At 41.7% G+C, this 17,828-nt stretch overlaps 1 protein-coding gene across 17 annotated transcripts in view; it reads left to right on the top strand.

The window, feature by feature from the left end:
* ACACA (acetyl-CoA carboxylase alpha) overlaps positions 1–17,828 on the top strand; it is a 280,594-nt gene that overhangs the window by 39,085 nt on the left and 223,681 nt on the right. For 4 of the 17 annotated variants that reach the window (XM_058703416.1, XM_058703411.1, XM_058703414.1 and 1 more), the window contains exons 1-3: positions 4,469–4,719; positions 5,062–5,236; positions 15,980–16,232. In XM_058703416.1, the coding sequence (XP_058559399.1) occupies positions 5,119–5,236; positions 15,980–16,232 (371 nt within the window). In that variant the 5' untranslated portion in view covers positions 4,469–4,719; positions 5,062–5,118. Of the gene's footprint in view, positions 1–1,572; positions 1,686–4,460; positions 4,720–5,061; positions 5,237–12,470; positions 12,614–12,854; positions 12,902–15,979; positions 16,233–17,828 lie in introns of those variants that run through there. The other 13 variants (XM_058703413.1, XM_058703412.1, XM_058703418.1 and 10 more) reach the window with 12 other exon arrangements.

Genomic DNA, 17,828 nt, shown 5'->3' with positions numbered 1-17,828 from the left:
CCCTCTTGTGCTCTGTCTCTCTCAAAAATAAATAAACATTTAAAATATTAAATAAAAAAAGAATAGGTATGGCAAGAACTAGAAGCCAGGTTAGAGAATACATTATATAACGGAGGTCAGTGGGAAATAATACCTCAGTGTTTCCTCTATCCTCTGTTCTAAAAGTTGATCACTGACCTTGCTACTTAAGGAATCTGGAACCGTGGCCAACCACCAGGACAGGTGGGCTCTTCACTGTTCAGTTTCCCATTAAGGCACTTTCTTTCCTCCCTTGGTTTAACTCTGGCCTGACCTGATAGACTTTCCTGTCTTAGAAGTGCAAGTGTAGGAGGCATTGCTGTTTAACAGAGACACTGGCAGCAGAGGGGAACAATAATGATAAGCCCTAAACTATTATTCTCAAACTTCAGGTTGAGTAATTACTAATTTTTAAAAAAGTCTTCATTTAAAAAAAAATAATTTTAAAAATAATTTTTAAAATATTTTTGTGAGAGAGCGCGCAGGCGCGCATGTGTGGGGGAGGGGCAGAGGGAGAGGGAGACACAGAACCCAAAGCAGTCTCCAGGCTCTGAGCTCTCAGCACAGGTGTTCAGGACTGGATAACAAAGCACCCCATGAATTTTTTTTTGAGTGTTTATTTATCTTTGAGAAAAAGAGACAAAGCATGAGCAGAGGAGGAGCAGAAAGAGAGAGGCAGACAGAATCCGAAGCAGGTTCCAGGCTCCAAACCATCAGCACAGAGCCTAATACAGGGCTCAAACCCACAAACCACAAGATCAGGACATGAGCGGAAGTCAGACAGACGCTCAAACAGAACAGAGGCCTCTGAGCTACCCAGGCACCTTGGGAATCTGAAGTTTAACAAGCATCTAGTGATTCTATTTCATGCGGTCAGTGGAACATTGAGAAACACTGCTCTAAACTGAAATAGAATTGAAAATAAAGTGCCAAAATGGCTTGGACATTGACACACCTACTGTTTATATATTTCAAGGCTTACTCGTTTTATATAATGTTTATTTATTTATTTTTGAGGCAGAGAGAGTACAAGTGGGGGAGTGACAGAGGGAGAAGGAGAGAATCTTAAGCAGGCTCCATACTGTCAGTGTGGCACCATACGTGGGGGTCCCAAACTCTGAGATCATTACCTGAGTTGAAATCAAGAGTCAGAAGCTTCACTAACTGAGCCGCTCCGGTGCCCCAAGTCTTACTCATTTTTGAGAATTTATCCTCTCCCATCTATGGCTCTTATAAAATTCACATGGCTATCATCTAAGGAGCAAGACATAGACACTGTTTTCGTGTTTAGTTTTGTCTTCCTAACTAGACTGTATCACCTTAAAGACAGGAACTGCTTAGAGTTTTCTTACTTTCCCCAGAGTAGGAAGAGAGACCATCTTTAAGGCTGGAAGGTAGCTGGAATGCTCAAGATAAGTCCCTGATACCTTTATGTAACCTTCCTGAAAGACCTGGAAGCCATTTGACACTTGGGAGCTATTAATTTTCTAGGGCTGCCATAATAAAGTATCACCAACTGGGTGGCTTAAACAACAGAAATTTATTTCTTCACAGTTCTGAAGGCTATTAAGTCCAAGATCAAGGTGTCTGCAGGGTTGGTCTCTTCTGAGGCTTCTCTCTTTGGCTTGTAGATAGCCATCTTCTCCAGCATAAAAGCCACAATTCTGGTAAGTGCTTCATCAATTGTGATTCACAGATGGTTTTCTCTCTGTCCGTGTGTCCTAATCTCTTTTTCTTTTCAAAGATTTTATTTTTAAGTAATCTCTACACCCAGCGTGGGGCTTGAACCCACAAACCTGAGATCAGATCAAGAATCACATACTCCGGGGCGCCTGGGTGGCTCAGTCGGTTAAGCGTCCGACTTCGGCTCAGGTCACGATCTCGCAGTCTGGGAGTTCGAGCCCCGCGTCGGGCTCTGTGCTGACAGCTCAGAGCCTGGAGCCTGTTTCAGATTCTGTGTCTCCCTCTCTCTGACCCTCCCCCGTTTATGCTCTGTCTCTCTCTGTCTCAAAAATAAATAAAGGTTAAAAAAAAATTAAAAAAAAAAGAATCACATACTCCATTAAGGAATCTATCCCTGAAATCATTGTTGCACTATATGCTAACTAACTTGGATTTAAGTTAAAAAAAAAAAAAGAAAAAAAAGAAAGAAAAAAAAAAGAATCGCACACTCTACCGACTGAGCTAGCCAGGCACCACTCCTTTCCTCATAAAGACAAAAGTCATTTGGAATTAGGGCTCACCCTAATGACCCCATTTAAAATTTTAATTTCCTCTTTAAAGACCCTATTCTCAATACTCACATTTTGAGGTACTGGGGGTTAGAATTTCAACATACGAATTTTGGAACACAATGTAGCCCATTATAGCTGCCTAGTTTCAGCTTCTAGAAATATGCCACTCCATTCACTCTCTTCTCTTCCACCTGTTAGTCTTGTATAGTAAGTTCTCTCTCCACCCTTTGGCTCTCCTCCTCCACTTCTTACAGATTATAATGGCTTGTGTGGCAAGAACTCATGGAACAGCTCTAAAGAGCTTAAACTAGCAGGTTGTGGCATGCACCAAACAACACAACACTGAGGAGCTGTTGAAATTCTAGATGCATTATTTTAAAGACCTAGTTCTCTGCCTACACATCTTAATATTTGATAATAACTAGATTTTATGTAAGTGGTCTTGGTATATATCCTAACTCATCCTTCATTTTCTTCCACTGTGGTTCTTTCATCAGGCCTTTCCTTGTCTGGTTCTTCTCAGAGCTCAGTTACTTCAAATATTCAGTGAGGTGAGAAGCAGGATATGTAAGGACTTGCTGAAGTTTCACAGAAGTTCCTGAGAGTTAACCCCCTGGTTTTGCAGTGCTCCTAAGGCTGATATACAGCAACACCACTAAGAAAGAATCTTGGGGGCAGAGTTCCTATTACTTAGAAATAGGAAAGGTATATGAAAAATAAAAGAGGCAGCCTCAAGATTTTTAGTTCTTTCTAAGAGAGGCAAAGCTTCCCTCTTCCTGGGGCCTTTTTTTTCCCCCCAGTCAAGTCAAACATTTTGTTAAAACCAGGAAGTTATGCTCATTTACCTTTAAGTTCTAATTTTCCTATCTCTGTTCCTTGACAGATGCATCCAACGACAGACACAGTCATTGTGAAAAATGGCTCACTGCTCTGTAAGGTCCAAATGTTTCCAAATTTCTTTTTCCAGTTCCTATTAAAGTAGGTTGGTAAACTCTTGGAGAAGCTACCACCTAGTGGTATTATGAGGAGTCCTAGGTGAATATTGTCCCTTGTTGATGAACCTTCCCATCTTTCTGCCTCTGCTTCAGCCCAAGAACTGACCTCAGGTGTGTACTCCTATCCTATGTACTTTTTGCCCTCTGGCATAGAGCTTCTTCTCACCAAATCATCATTCACTGTCCTTCTCTTGACCTTTAGCACAAGACTGTGTAAAGATCAGGCAAGTACTCTGGGTGCTTCATTAAATTCTTGTAAGGGGTTAAGCTCACCCCTTTTTTTCTGAAGTGCAGTTTTCTCCAATTTTCTTTCTCTTCCATCTGATAGTTGTATTATATACTGAAACTCTTAACTGTTACTTTTCAACACACAGCCACCATGAAAGTGTGGCTGTGAAGTAACTGGTAAAGGTAGAGGAACTGGTTGGCTTCTGTTCAATGACTTGGCGGAACCACAATGGAGGGTTGCTCTAACCGGAGAAATCCGGAATTTATTGCCCTTTATTTTCCCTGCTCAAGGCAGGCAGAAATAACTGTTGTCCATTGGCACTCTGGCCTTCTTACTGAGCTTCCTTTACTGAGGATTTCCCTCAATAATCCAGGATCCTGCACCTCAGAGTCTTTTGGAGTGCGCTGCTTTGGGGCCGCCTAGCAAGCCAATGGGCTGGTTATGTTGTTCCAGAGTAGGGGTTAGCCTGTACTCTGTACTAACTTGGAAAACTAGCCTGTGTGATCCTGGGCAATTCATGCATGCAATACCCACTTCTTCAAGGGGTTAGTATTGAAAACGATAAGGTCCTTACGGGCCCGAACACCACGTATTCTGCTCCGTCCTCTTTGGTGCTGGACTTCCTTCCAGTACTGCAAGCTGGCTGGCTTCTCACTTTCTGCGGCCCGTGAGCCTCTCTCCCTCCTGGGAGGTGCACGTGGGGCCGTTTCCCCCACCCGCCCCTCCTCCTCCGGCAGGCGGAAAGGGCCAGCCGGCCCTGCACCCGCCCCCACCAAAGGGGGCGGTGAAGGGTGAGCCTGGGGCGCCACGACCGCCCGGGACCCGCCCGTCCTCTCGCCGCTGGGCCCCGAATGGCAGAGCGGCGCTCGGACCATCGGCATCGCCTCACGTCGCCCCGCCCCGAGCCTTCCTCTCATTGGCTGTCGCGCGGTCCTCGGGGCCCGCGCCTCTCTTCCAGGCCGGCCACACCGCGCCGCAGCGGGGAGCGGGGTCGGAGGTGAACGGCCCGGAGTAACCCCGGACGTAGTCGCCTCGTGGGGCTCGCCCGCTGAGGTGGGAGGCAGGGGCGGGGCGGGGGCGGGGCCGGCTCCCGTGAAGCCCCGCCCCTCCCCGTGTGCCCGGCCGGCCTGGTGCTGCGAGCCTGTCAGCCATCGCCGGAGCTGCCGGCCTCTCCTCCCGTCCCCCACCGCCTCTGCGCAGGGGCTTCCCCGGGCCGCCGGACCACCGACGCCTCCGCTTTGAGGTGAGGTGAGAGCCGCTCCAGGGCCGGTGATCCGACCTGGCGAGGCTGGGGCCGGGGGAGGGGCGGCGGTAGCCCGGGGCCGCCTCCCGCCAGCACGCGGGCCAGGGCTCCATCCCGTCCGGACCTGTGCTGGGCAGCCCAGCCCTCTCCGCAGCTCTGGGCCCTTGAGTTTCCCTCTGGGGGAGACGCAGAGGGGCCTGGGGTCTCGGGGTGGGTGGTGGGAACTCAGACCCCGGAACTTGGAGTCATACAGCCCAGGGCCTCTAAGGAGGGACTGGGGTGTCTGCCTGGAGCTCGTCACCATCCTCCTCCCTATCCTTGGCGTGGTTTGATTCCTTCCAGACGCTCTCCAGTCCGACCCAGTGCTCAGGAGAGGGAGAAGACCCACGTGGGAAAGAGATGTTGAGGATTAGGTCCACTTGCGTTGAAAGTCGTCTTTCTCGCAGAGTGAGGTGTGGGGTGCAGAGCTTCTGTTGCTCTCGCTGTGTCTTTGTATCGTGGTGGGAGCCGGGGCCAGGTGAGTTGTCCCTTGCCAGCTCCTCCTCCTGAGATTTTATTGTTTTCTGTGAGGGACGTAGTGAAAGTACAAGCCTGTCGTTGCTCTCCTCTCCATTTGCCATACTGACCAAGGGAATCTATCGGAGATGGAACGTAGGAAAGTGGATGTGAAGCTAATGATTTCAGAGGGAAATGTGCGTGGAGGTCCTGCCTGGGTCAGTGCCAACACTATTCTGTGTTTGGAGATGGGACGTAAACACCAGTGAACACTTGGAATCAGCTGTAAATATCAGGGACCTCTGTAGGCCTTATGGGTTTTATATTAGCATATAAGAATACAACTATTTGGGGAAAAGACCTTAATTTCAGGTATTTTTGTTTTGTTTTTGTTTTGGGCTCTAAGTTTAGGATGGAAATCAGAAGACCCGAGGACTTCCTGATTTTATCTCTACTTAAGCAGTGTTTCTGTAATTTCCCAGTGTGTGGAGTACACCTAATAACTTGGTCTTCAGTCTGAGAAGTTGGTCCCCTGAATTTCTTTTTTCATTCATTCATTCTTTTTTTTTTTTTTTTTTAATTTCCCAATCCAAAGCGCAGATTGGGAAGGTTACTGGCTTTGGTTGTGTGGTTTCTTTTCCTCAGGGAGAAGGAGTTCTTTGATTTGTCTATTACTTCTTGGTGGGGATGCCTTGGCTGTCTGTGATGAGAAAGAGTTATGCGCTGACAGGCACTTTTAAGGAAAGGGTTGTAGTCCAATAGAGTAGGACAGCAGCTGCAGTGTCCAGGTGGGTGCCTGGTTGCTACAAAACTTGCTAGCAAGTTTCTTTTCACTTCCTTCTCTTGCCTCAGTTTCCTCATTTCTAATAACAGGAGGACTGTTGTGAATCCAAGAATAATTAACAAACATTGTAAAGTGGGCATATGAAAGTTGTCATAGTCTTTATTTACAAATCTGCCTGTGTTTACTTCTGTTGCAGAACTTTTGTTTTGAATTACCAGTGCAGAATAGAAATACATCAAGCATAAGATTCAATTATTTTAAAATGGAAGGAAAGGTGGAGAAATGGTGGCATTTGGTTTAATGAACTTAGAGTTCAGATGATGACTAGTTTATGTCAAAGAACTGGCATTGTGAAAGGTGGCCTCAGAACTCTCTCATCTGATACTCACCTCTCTAAATTTTGTGAACAGGTTCAGGTGTAGATCACCATATAACGTTCTATTTTCTTTTCAGTCAATGACTAGGAGAATTTTTTTTACCTGTCACACAGACTGGCTTAACAGGTTAGGGCTAGTGTTTTTCTTTCTTTAAAAACATTTTTTGGTAGCTAATATTCTAATAGTACTGGTTGAAGAAAGAAGTAAAATAAAAATTGTTGGAATTAGGGGCGCCTGGGTGGCGCAGTCGGTTAAGCGTCCGACTTCAGCCAGGTCACGATCTCGCGGTCCGTGAGTTCGAACCCCGCGTCAGGCTCTGGGCTGATGGCTCGGAGCCTGGAGCCTGTTTCCGATTCTGTGTCTCCCTCTCTCTCTGCCCCTCCCCCGTTCATGCTCTGTCTCTCTCTGTCCCAAAAATAAATAAAAAAACGTTGAAAAAAAATTGTTGGAATTAGACATTGGAATTTAGTATTTCTTTAATTTTTTTTTTTTTTTTTTTTTTTTTAACGATACAGAGAGAAACAGAGCATGAGCATGGGAGGGGCAGAGAGAGGGGGAGACACAGAATCTGAAGCAGGCTCCAGGCTCTGAGCTGTTAGCACAGAGCCCAAAGCAGGGCCAAACCGCTCGCAAGATCATGACCTGAGCCAAAGTCGGGCACAACCTACGGAGCCACCCAGGCACCCCTGGGATTTAGTATTTCTAATTGGAGGAGTATTGTTACAATTCAGGGAAAAAAAAGGAGGTTATATTATTACCTAACATGCTTTTAAAGGTTAATAAAGATAAAAGCTATGCATCGAGTATCTTCCCAAACCCTTGATAAAGAAATTTCCTTACCTGTGGAGGTGACTAACAATTTTAAAGGAAGTCTTCATTGATCTTCCACTTCAACAGATTTTTGCCTAACTAGTTATTTGTTTGTTTCATTAATTTTGTAATTTAGTATTCACCATTTGAATGTAATAGACTATGCGAAGGTGATATTAAATAGATGGGAAACTATGACAAATAGTTATGTAAAGACATTGCATGAACACAAGGAACATGGATCTGATTGATAGGGCACAAGTTCTTACGAGTTCGACCAACCAATCTTAGTATGTATGCTCTAAGGGTACAGTTCTCTTGTCAATTTGTCATTTTTTAAAGCTACCATAAGCCATCTAGTCTCAGGATTTTTTTTTTTTTTAATGTTTATTTATTTTTGACAGAGAGACAGAGCATGAGTGGGCGGGGGCGGGGGGGAGGTTGTGGCACAGAGAGAGAGGGAGACACAGAATGTGAAGCAGGCTCCAGGCTCTGAGCTGTCAGCACAGAGACTGACGCGGGGCTCGAACTCATGAACCGTGAGATCATGACGTGAGCCGCAGTCGGACACTTAACCCACTGAGCCACCCAAGCTCCCTGAGGTGTTTCTTTCTTTAATTTTTCTTATTGTGGTAAAATATATATAACATGAAATTTACCATCTTAACCACTTAAAGACATACAGTTCAGTATTAAATACATTTATAACCTTGTGCACCCCTTCTATATCTTCTTTGGAGAAATGTCATTTTAAGTCCTTTGCCCACTATCATCCATCTCTAGAACTCTTTTCATCTTATAAAACTGAACCTCTATACCCATTAAATAAGAGTTCTTCATTCTCCTCTCCCCCCAACCTCTGGCAACTATCCTTCTCCTTTCTTGTCTCCATGATTTTGACATCATGTAAGAATCACACAACATTCTTTTTGTGACTGACTTATTTCGCTTAGCATAGTGTCTTCAGGGTTCATCCACGGTGTAGCATATTGCAGAATGTCCTTCCTTTTTCAGGCTGAATAATACTTCATTGTATGTGTATGTCACATTTTGCTTATCCATTCATCCACCAGTGCACTCCCTTTTTCCATGTTTAAGCTATTGTGAATAACGCTGCTGTGAACATGGGTGTACAGACTCTTTGAGAGCCTGTATTCAATTCTTTTGGGTATGTATCCAAAAGTGGAATTGCTGGATCATATGGTAATTCTATTTTTAATTTTTTGAGGAGCCACCATACTGTTTTCCACAGTGGCTGTACAGTTTACGTTCCCACCAGTGGTGCCCAAGGGTTCCAATTTCTCCACGTTTATGCCAACACTTGTTTTCTGTTTTTTTTGATGGTGGCTATCCTAATGGGTATGGGTTGGTATCTTATTGTAGTTTTAATTTGTATCTCCCTAGTAATTAGTGTGTTGAGCATGTTGATGTGTTTATTGGCCACTTGTCTATCTTCTTTAGAGAAATGTCATTTTAAGTCCTTTGCCTGGTTTTAAATTGGGTTTGTTGATGGTTTACTTTCAGGAGTTCTTTATATATTCTGGATATTAATCTCTTATCATATAACGTGATTTGCAAATATTTTCTCCTATTCTTTGGGTTGCCTTTTTCCTCTGTTGATAGTGTCTTTTGATGTACAAAATTTTTTAATTTTCAAGAAGTCCAGTCTGTTTTTTCTTTTGTTACCTGTGCTTTTGGTATCATATCCAAGAAATCTTTTCCAAATTCAATGTTATGAAGCTTTTGTCTTATGTTTCTTTTTTTTAATTTTTTTTTTTTCAACATTTTTTATTTATTTTTGGGACAGAGAGAGACAGAGCATGAACGGGGGAGGGGCAGAGAGAGAGGGAGACACAGAATCGGAAACAGGCTCCAGGCTCCGAGCCATCAGCCCAGAGCCTGACGCGGGGCTCGAACTCACGGACCGCGAGATCGTGACCTGGCTGAAGTCGGACGCTTAACCGACTGCGCCACCCAGGCGCCCCTGTCTTATGTTTCTTGTAAGAGTTTTCTTGGTTCATGTTTTAAATTTTAGAGCCTTGATGCATTCTGAGTTAATTTTGGAGCCTTGATGCATTCTGAGTTAAATTCTGAGGGGAATGTTCAGCTTATTTGTTTATATGCAGAGATCCAGTTTTCCTAGCACCATTTGTTGAAAAGGCTGTCCTTTCTTTATTGAATGTCTTATTAGCACCATGTCAAATATCATTTGACCATATATGGGAGGGTTTATTTCTGGGCTGTCTTTTTTTTTTAATTGATGTGTAATTAACATACAGTGTTATATTAATTTAAGGTGTACAGTATAATTCGATAATTCTAAGCATTATTCAGTGCTCATCATGGTAAAGTGTATTCTTAAGGCTCTTTATTTCACCCATCCTCCTCCTCCCCCTACCTTCCCTCTGGCAACCACCAGCTTGTTCTCTGTTTTTAAGAGTCTGGTTTTTTGGGGCACCTGTGTGTCCTAGTCAATTGAGCATCTGACTCTTGATTTCAGCTCAGGTCACGATCTCATGGTTTGTAGGATCTTGTCCCATGTCAGGCTCTGCTGGAGGTGCGGAGCCCACTTGGGATTCTCTTTCTCCCTCTCTCTGACCCTCCTCCACTTGTGCTCTTTCTCTCTCTCTCTCTCTTTCTCTCTCTCTAGAAATAAATTAATGGGGCACCTGGGTGGCTCAGTTGGTTAAGTGCGGACTTCGGCTCAGATCATGATCTCACAGTCTGTGAGTTCGAGCCCCGCGACAGGCTCTGTGCTGACAGCTCAGAGCCTGGAGCCTGCTTTGGATTCTGTGTCTCCCTCTCTCTCTGCTCCTCCCCCACTCACACACTCTGTCTCTCTCTGTTTCTCAAAAATAAATAAACATTAAAAAATAAATTAGAAAGTAAATTAATTGAAAAACATTTTTAAAAAATCTTTTAAAAAAGAGTGTTTTTTCCTCTTTTTTCTTTATTCATTTGTTTTGTTTCTTAAATTCCACATTTGAGTGGAATTATGGTATTTATCTTTCTCTGACTTATTTCACTTAGCATTATACCTTCTAAGTCCATCCATGTTATCGCAAATAGCAAGATCTCATTCTTTTGGAGCTCTTTGTTCTGTTTCACAGGTCTATATATCTGTCTTTATGTTAATACTGTAGCTTTGTAGTAAGTTTTAAAGTCAGGAAGCATGGGTCTTCCAGTTTTGTTCTTTTTCAAGATTGTTTTGGCTATTTGGGGGTCCCTTGGGAATTCCACATGAATTTAGGACAGGCTTTTCTGTTTCCTCAAAAAACATTTCCACATATAAAATCATGTCTTTTTAATATTTTCTTGTTCTACATAATCCCTTTCTTCTAGATGCACTTTTTTTTTTCTACAGGTAGTTATTTGGTTTTGATTCCTTCACATTGGAGGTTTCTCTAAGACATCTAGTAATCCTTAATTGCTTAATTTTAAGAGGGGGGAATTGATTAACTTTGTTGTAGGTTGATCTGGTGTGACAATTAGTGAACCCCAATATTACTACTTGAGGTTTTTTCCCTGGTCTAGTTAGAATCTTCAAACCAGGATCCTTTCTGTATTTCCCTCCTGATTGGTGAAAATTGGGGCAAGAAGGCTGGGAGCTCTTATTCAATATGCTTGCTTAATTTCTCCATTTTCAACATGATGCTCTTCCCTTTACTGTTTCTGGTATGTCCCTGTCTAGAAATGTCTTGTTTAACCCTCTCTAGAGAATAAGTCTTCAGGCTTTTATCAGGATGATAGAGCAGTAGGCACTGGGCTTTACTAATTGGAAAAAAAAAAAAAAAATCTAAAGATCTGAAGCTTCTGAAACAGAATTTCAACCAGATATTTTATTTTATTTCATTTATTTAAAAAAATTTTTTAATGTTCATATTAGAGAGAGACAGAGGGCAAGGGAGGGGAGGGACAGAGAGAGAGGGAAACAGAATCTGAAGCAGGTCCCAGGCTCTGAGCTGTCAGCACAGAGTCTGACATGGGGCTCAAACTCACCGCGAGCTCATGACCTGAACTGAAGTCGGATGCTTAACTGACTGAGCCACCCAGGTGCCCCTGCTCTGTTTCATTTTTTAAGTTTATCAATTTTGAGAGAGAGAGAGCACACACAAGCAGGGGAGGGGCAGAGAGCGAGGGAGGGAGAGAGAATCCCAAGCTAGCATCGTGCTGCAAGCGTGGAGCCCGACACAGGGCTTGAACTAAAGAACCGTGAGATCATGACCCAAGCTGAAAACAAGAGCTGGATGCTTAACCCACTGGGCCACCCAGGCATCCCTGTTCTATTTCATTTTTGATGACTGTGCCCAACTTGGGGTTCAAACTCATGACCCTGAGATCAAGAGTCACATGTTCTACTGACTCAGCCAGCCAAGTGCCTGTCCCTTTGTTTTTAAAATGTTGATTGTAACCCACTAAATTTATTTCTTACTATTTTGCTTGGTGGTTGCCCATAGTTTGAAAAACACTAGTCTAGTACATAATAATTTACAGAGTCATTTCATATACTTTTAGTCTTCACAGCAATCCCATGACCTTTTTATTTTTCCAGATGAGGAGGCTCAGAGACATTAAGTGACTTGTTCAAGTTTGCACTGCGAGCATTTGGCAGAGTCAGAATTTGATCTTGAGTCCTAGATTTTGACTCTAGTTCCACCTCTGCACCTCTGGTTACATCTGACCCAAACTACTTTTGTTTTCCTTTCTTTTCGCACTCCCCTTCCCTACACCAAATTGTAGGGAATAATGCTAGTTTAGACTACATAATTGGGCAAATCCAGCTTTCCCAGTTAACATATCTGCACAGTCCCCAATCCTGTCACTTGTCATTCAAGGTCATCCCTTAGAAGTTCTGGATTTCTTCTCCATCATAGACCAGTGGTTCTCAAGCCTGGATATATATCAGTGTCAGTCAACTGTGGAACTCTATTCTGATGTCTGGGCCTCCGCAGTGATTCTGATTCTGTCAATCTGGGGTGGAGTTTAAACATCCATGTTTTTAAAAAGCTTCACAGGCCTGAAACTAATGTAACATTGTGTGTCAATCATATCCAAATAAAAAACAACTTTTTAATTTAAATAAATAAGTAGCTCCACAGATGATTGTTATAATGAAAGTTGAGAGTTTTTACCCTGGGTACATTTAAGTCCACAGCATAGAAGGAAAACCCAGGATTTGGGAAGTAAGTAGAGACTTCTTGGTCCCTTAGGGGTTTAGGACTTAATTTAATGAGAGATCCGTCCTCTTCCTGGCTTCCAACTTTGTGCATGGGTATACACCATTTGTAAACATAATCAGAGCCTGAGTTGTAGGGAGTCTAGTGGTTCTCTTCTTCCCAACTGCCTCTTTTTTGATGAAATCTTGGAAATCATAAGGTTGGAATGTGCTCATCGAAGTATGCAATTGGAAAAGGCCACTTGTGAAATGGTAAGCTTGGATTATTGTTCATTATTCTCATGAAAAATAAAGTCTTTGAATGTAATGTTTTTTATTTATAGATTTGAACAAATAATAAACAACTGAACTGTATGTTTTAAGTTAAATAATAGATTTGACTAGAAAAATGATACTTTATTATCAGTTTTGTATTATGCTGAGCAAAACAGGAATTGCTAAAATTTGGGTTACTTAAAAAAAACACTTCAAATCTCTGTCTTTCTCTCTTTAGTTCTTTTTGGAGGTGGATATCTGCTCAGACAGTAAGAATTATAAGAGGTCAGTTACAAATAATGCTCTTTCATGTTTACAGTGTCATAAACATTTTATGTTCATGTGCTAAAATATTAAACTGTAAGCTTTTATGTTAAAAGTTGCCTTCTGTGAAAGGACATAGGTAGATTTGGGGTATAACCTGAAGTGAATGGTCTGACCATGGTAATATTCCATCCCCTTTTCTCTTTAATTCAGGACTAGAATCAGCGGAAATGGGACGGACTGTAGAGTAGCTTCTAGAGTGGTTGGGTAGCTACTCAGTGATTTTCCATACATGACCTCTCTTTTCTGATGGTTTGCAGGCTTGTGGCTGGGAATACCACTCAGTAGAATTGCTGGTTAGTGGATGGGCTCTTTAGCGCTGACAGCTGAGCTGCTTCCAATCCTCAAGAAGGCTGCCTTCCTGTTCTTCTTGGCTAGGAAGGAAAAGTTTGAAGTTGACCTTACGGAGCCTCTCATTTGTTAGTTAATCATGTCTTCTTCTTCTCCCATGGAATCAGAGAATTGCTTCTTTATCCTGAATTTTATTTTTTTGTGTAGTCATCTAATTTTGGTCACACTAAACTAGGAGAGTGCCTTACTTATTTCTCTTGTTAAGAAGGCAGCCATTATCTTCTGTGTTAGTTGAGATGGAGTTTGGAATTTTGTGGGGGTGGGGGAGGGAGGTCTCCTGTTTTTGTTTTTGTTTTTTTTAAACTTGATTGTTTACGGCTCCAAAATGTGAAAGAAGTAGCCTTTTTTGTTACTGTACCTTTTAGTGTTCTTCAGACTGGTCAGTCTGTTAGAACTTTCTCTCCTTCCTTCCCTCACTTTCTCCTTCTCTCCCTTTTTCCTCTTTTTGAATGATTTGAGTTTTTTTAGAGTTCTGGAAGTGAATGTCTATATAAAATTTGGAGACATTTAAAAACAGTTATTTTAATGAAGCCTAATATTCCAAGGGAGAAATGTATAGTAAATTTAGATGTCAAGTTTTTCCTGTTCCATGATATTTTTATATTTGATTCTAGTTTTTTTTTTTAATTTTTTTTTCAATGTTTTTTAATTTATTTTTGGTACAGAGAGAGACAGAGCATGAACGGGGGAGGGGCAGAGAGAGAGGGAGACTCAGAATCAGAAACAGGCTCCAGGCTCCGAGCCATCAGCCCAGAGCCTGACGCGGGGCTCGAACTCACGGAACGTGAGATCGTGACCTGGCTGAAGTCGGACGCTTAACTGACTGCGCCACCCAGGCACCCCTTGATTCTAGTTTTTAAAATAAAAGTTAGCTTACGTAATCTCTAACTCACTTTTAAAAAATATCTAGCAGTAATATTTTTAGCATTTCTGGCAATTTGTTATTACTGTTTCATTCTTCCAGCAGAGTGGTTCTCAAATTTTAGGACTTGTTAAAGTATAGATTACTGGGCCCCAACCTGTAGATTGTAATACAGTTAGTTGCTCTATGGTAGGCCCAAGAATCTGTACTTTTAACACATTCTGAGGTGATGCTGCTGCTTCTGGTCTGGAAATTACACTTTTTGAGAACCACTGCTTTATCATTTACGAATACTGTTTTGTCTTTGTAAATGAATAAGCTCTGATTCACAAATTACATAAGAATAATGGTGCACGTGTAATTTTAACAGGTTTAATGGTGATTCCCAAAGATTAAAATCTTGATATTTTGTTACCTAATGTCAAAGAACACTGCTTGCCACCTACTCTTACACTTCAAAGTAGTCTACAACATAAACAATTTATTAATAATAAATTTGTTATTTATTGATATACCATCTCTTAGAGCACCTCGAAATCAGGATTGGGAATATTGTTTTCTGAATTGTTAGGATATAAGCAGTTCAATACTAAGTTGATGTATATTTCTGAAGGTTTTTTTTAATGGGATCTTATGAATGACAGAATAAATATTGTTTAGTTTTAGTTTTATTGTTCTTGTGGACTTTCAGCCATGTTTTGGTCTTTTTTTTTTTTTTTTTTTTTTTTTTTTTATGTTTTGGTCTTTTAATTAGTGTGCTAGCTGTTGGAAATATCCAGTTATGACTACTAAGACCCTATATCTAGAAAACTTATGCTTGAGATGACACCTCCCTTATTTTAAATTTTTTTAATTTTTTAATTTTTTTACTATTTATTTTTAAGAGACAGAGCAGGAGCAGGAGATGGGCAGAGAGAGAGGGAGACACAGAATCTGAAGCAGCCTCCAGGCTCTGAGCTGTCAGCACGGAGCCCAATGCGAGACTTGAACTCACAAACTCAGAGACCATGACCTGAGCTGAAGTCGGACACTTAACCAACTGAGCCACGCAGGCGCCCCAACACCTCCCTTATTTTAATTAGAGATTTTGAATTTGATAGTAGATTCACTTTCTTCCTATCAATGCCAGCACATTAGAGCCAAAACCAGACATGCTTGGGTGAATCTTTAACAGATGTAACTTAAGAAAAAACTCATGAGGGGAAGTAAAGATTTCTTTTTTTCAGTTAAAAAATACCCATCTGGAGTTTGCTTTAAAGCAAACTATATATATTTATCTGTGTGGATATATATCAATACGAATATATTTTATGTGAATATATTTAACAAAAATACGCTTAGGTAAAATTCATAGCCTCTCAAAGTGTAGTGTTTGGAATGAGGTGATAGTTATGTAGTTTAGTGTAAACACCTAGTTTGAAATGACAGCCACTCTCCCCAAATCCTTATACCACATTCTCCCCGGTACTGACAACCGAAATCACAGTATTACAAGCAGCTTTCATCTACTGCAGAGGTTTCTCCACTGTTCATAATTATCTCTTGGGCATTACCAAATTGATAAAGAGATTGGGAATGGCTTATAGTCTTAAAAGAGATTTCTTTAAGGAAGAGGGAGCTAATTTTAATTTTTTAGGCATAGTTACATCTGGATTTTCCTCCCTTGTAGAAAACCAAGGCCCTGAAATAGAAGAGCCAAAGAAACTAGTGCTCAGACGCTACCCTGCTTTCAAGTGCCAGCCATAGTATATTAGGAATAACCTGTGGCTATCCTCAGATATAGGTTATTATCCATAACCTGCTTTTCTCACTCATTTTCTTCATAGCTCTGAGAGCTCATTTTGAAGGAATAATGGATGAACCATCCCCCTTGGCCAAACCTCTGGAGCTGAACCAGCACTCTCGGTTCATAATTGGTTCTGTATCTGAAGATAACTCAGAGGATGAAATCAGCAACCTGGTGAAGCTGGACCTACTGGAGGAGAAGGAAGGCTCTCTGTCACCAGCTTCTGTTGGCTCAGATACGCTCTCTGATTTGGGGATTTCCAGCCTACAGGATGGCTTGGCCTTGCACATGAGGTAAGACCGAAATTTTACTTGACCTTATTGACCTGTTGGTTTCACTGATTTTGTTCTGGAAAGGGCAAGAATAATTTTAGCCAAGATTGCTCCACCTTTTCCTGTATCACTGGACTTAAAACTTTGATGAAGAAACGGAAACAATGCATTTTGCCTGGAGTGGAGGCTTTCAAAGTATCTTTTCCTAAATGTTCCTCTCAACTGTTTCCTGTTCTGTCTATATACCGGGTCTTTTAGTGACATCTAGTAAGTGAGAGTTAGGTTGAGAAATTTTGGCTTCTGTACTACTTTGACTAACATTGTAGTTGTAACTATTTTAATGGCTGATAAGACTTTTGCAGGGTTGGGCAAGTTTGTAGTAATTTTTCTTTGAACTGCTTTCATGTCAGAAAGGTATATTCCATTTCTGGCAGGGCCAGTCCTCAGTAACAACCTGTGGCAGGAACAAAAGGTTGTTATAGACTTGTCCTTTTTCAATAGAAATGGAATTCTCTATCTGTGATTGAAAATGTCAGTAAGTAGTAACATAGGATTATTCTTATTTATTGATGTTTGATTATACAACCAGTATGTGATATACTACCCTTGGGTCATTTGCTTTGCATTTCTTTTTTTTTTTTTTTTTTTTAAATTTTTTTTTCAACGTTTTTTAATTTATTTTTGGGACAGAGAGAGACAGAGCATGAACGGGGGAGGGGCAGAGAGAGAGGGAGACACAGAATCGGAAACAGGCTCCAGGCTCCGAGCCATCAGCCCAGAGCCTGACGTGGGGCTCGAACTCACAGACCGCGAGATCGTGACCTGGCTGAAGTCGGACGCTTAACCGACTGCGCCACCCAGGCGCCCCTGCTTTGCATTTCTTAGATTAAAGGTCCTGGATTAGTGGTTCTTGGTTTTCACTGTACATCAGAGTCACTTTGTGGAGCCTTAAGAAAGGAGTCCCATCTCCAGAGCTCCAGAGATTCTGATTCATTTGATATTGGCTTGGTTTGGAGCTGGGGCATTTTTTTTTAAAGCTATCCAGGTGATTCTAATGTACAGCTAAGGTTGAGATTATAGGTCTAGCCCAGATAAACATTAGGGTGACTATTGCTGTTAGTAAATCTTGGTGCTTATATTAATGGATCTTAAAATAATTAAGCCCCTTTTTATATACTAGAGATATAGGCTGTGTAGTAAAATCCCATACTGGGTCTGGCTGAATATGACTGTCCTGCCTTAGTCTCCTGGGACTTTAGGGTCCTTGCTTCTGAAAGATGATGAGGTACTAAGTGTCAGTGGTCACCCCCATTTAACTATGTGGAGGTCAAAAGAAAAGAGTTAAGTAAGTTAATTGTGTTTTATGTCATGGATTCCTAGAATTGCAAATGAACCAGAGACATAATGTAGCCTAATACCTTTTATTTAAATAGATGAGAGAGCTGAGGCCTAAAGAGGGGAAGTAACTTGCCTAAGCGTGAATAGCCAGAAAACTGGAATTCAGTGTCGGGTGTTCTGATTGCATTTCAGTAACTTTTCTACTCTACTTCCCTGACAATAAAAGTGTCTTAATTATATAGCTAGTTCAGACAAAGTTGGTTTTGAAGGAATTGATGA

The sequence above is a fragment of the Neofelis nebulosa genome, chromosome 16 (assembly GCF_028018385.1).
Source record: "Neofelis nebulosa isolate mNeoNeb1 chromosome 16, mNeoNeb1.pri, whole genome shotgun sequence".
NCBI lineage: Eukaryota > Metazoa > Chordata > Mammalia > Carnivora > Felidae > Neofelis > Neofelis nebulosa.
This window is presented reverse-complemented; position numbering and strand designations above follow the sequence as displayed.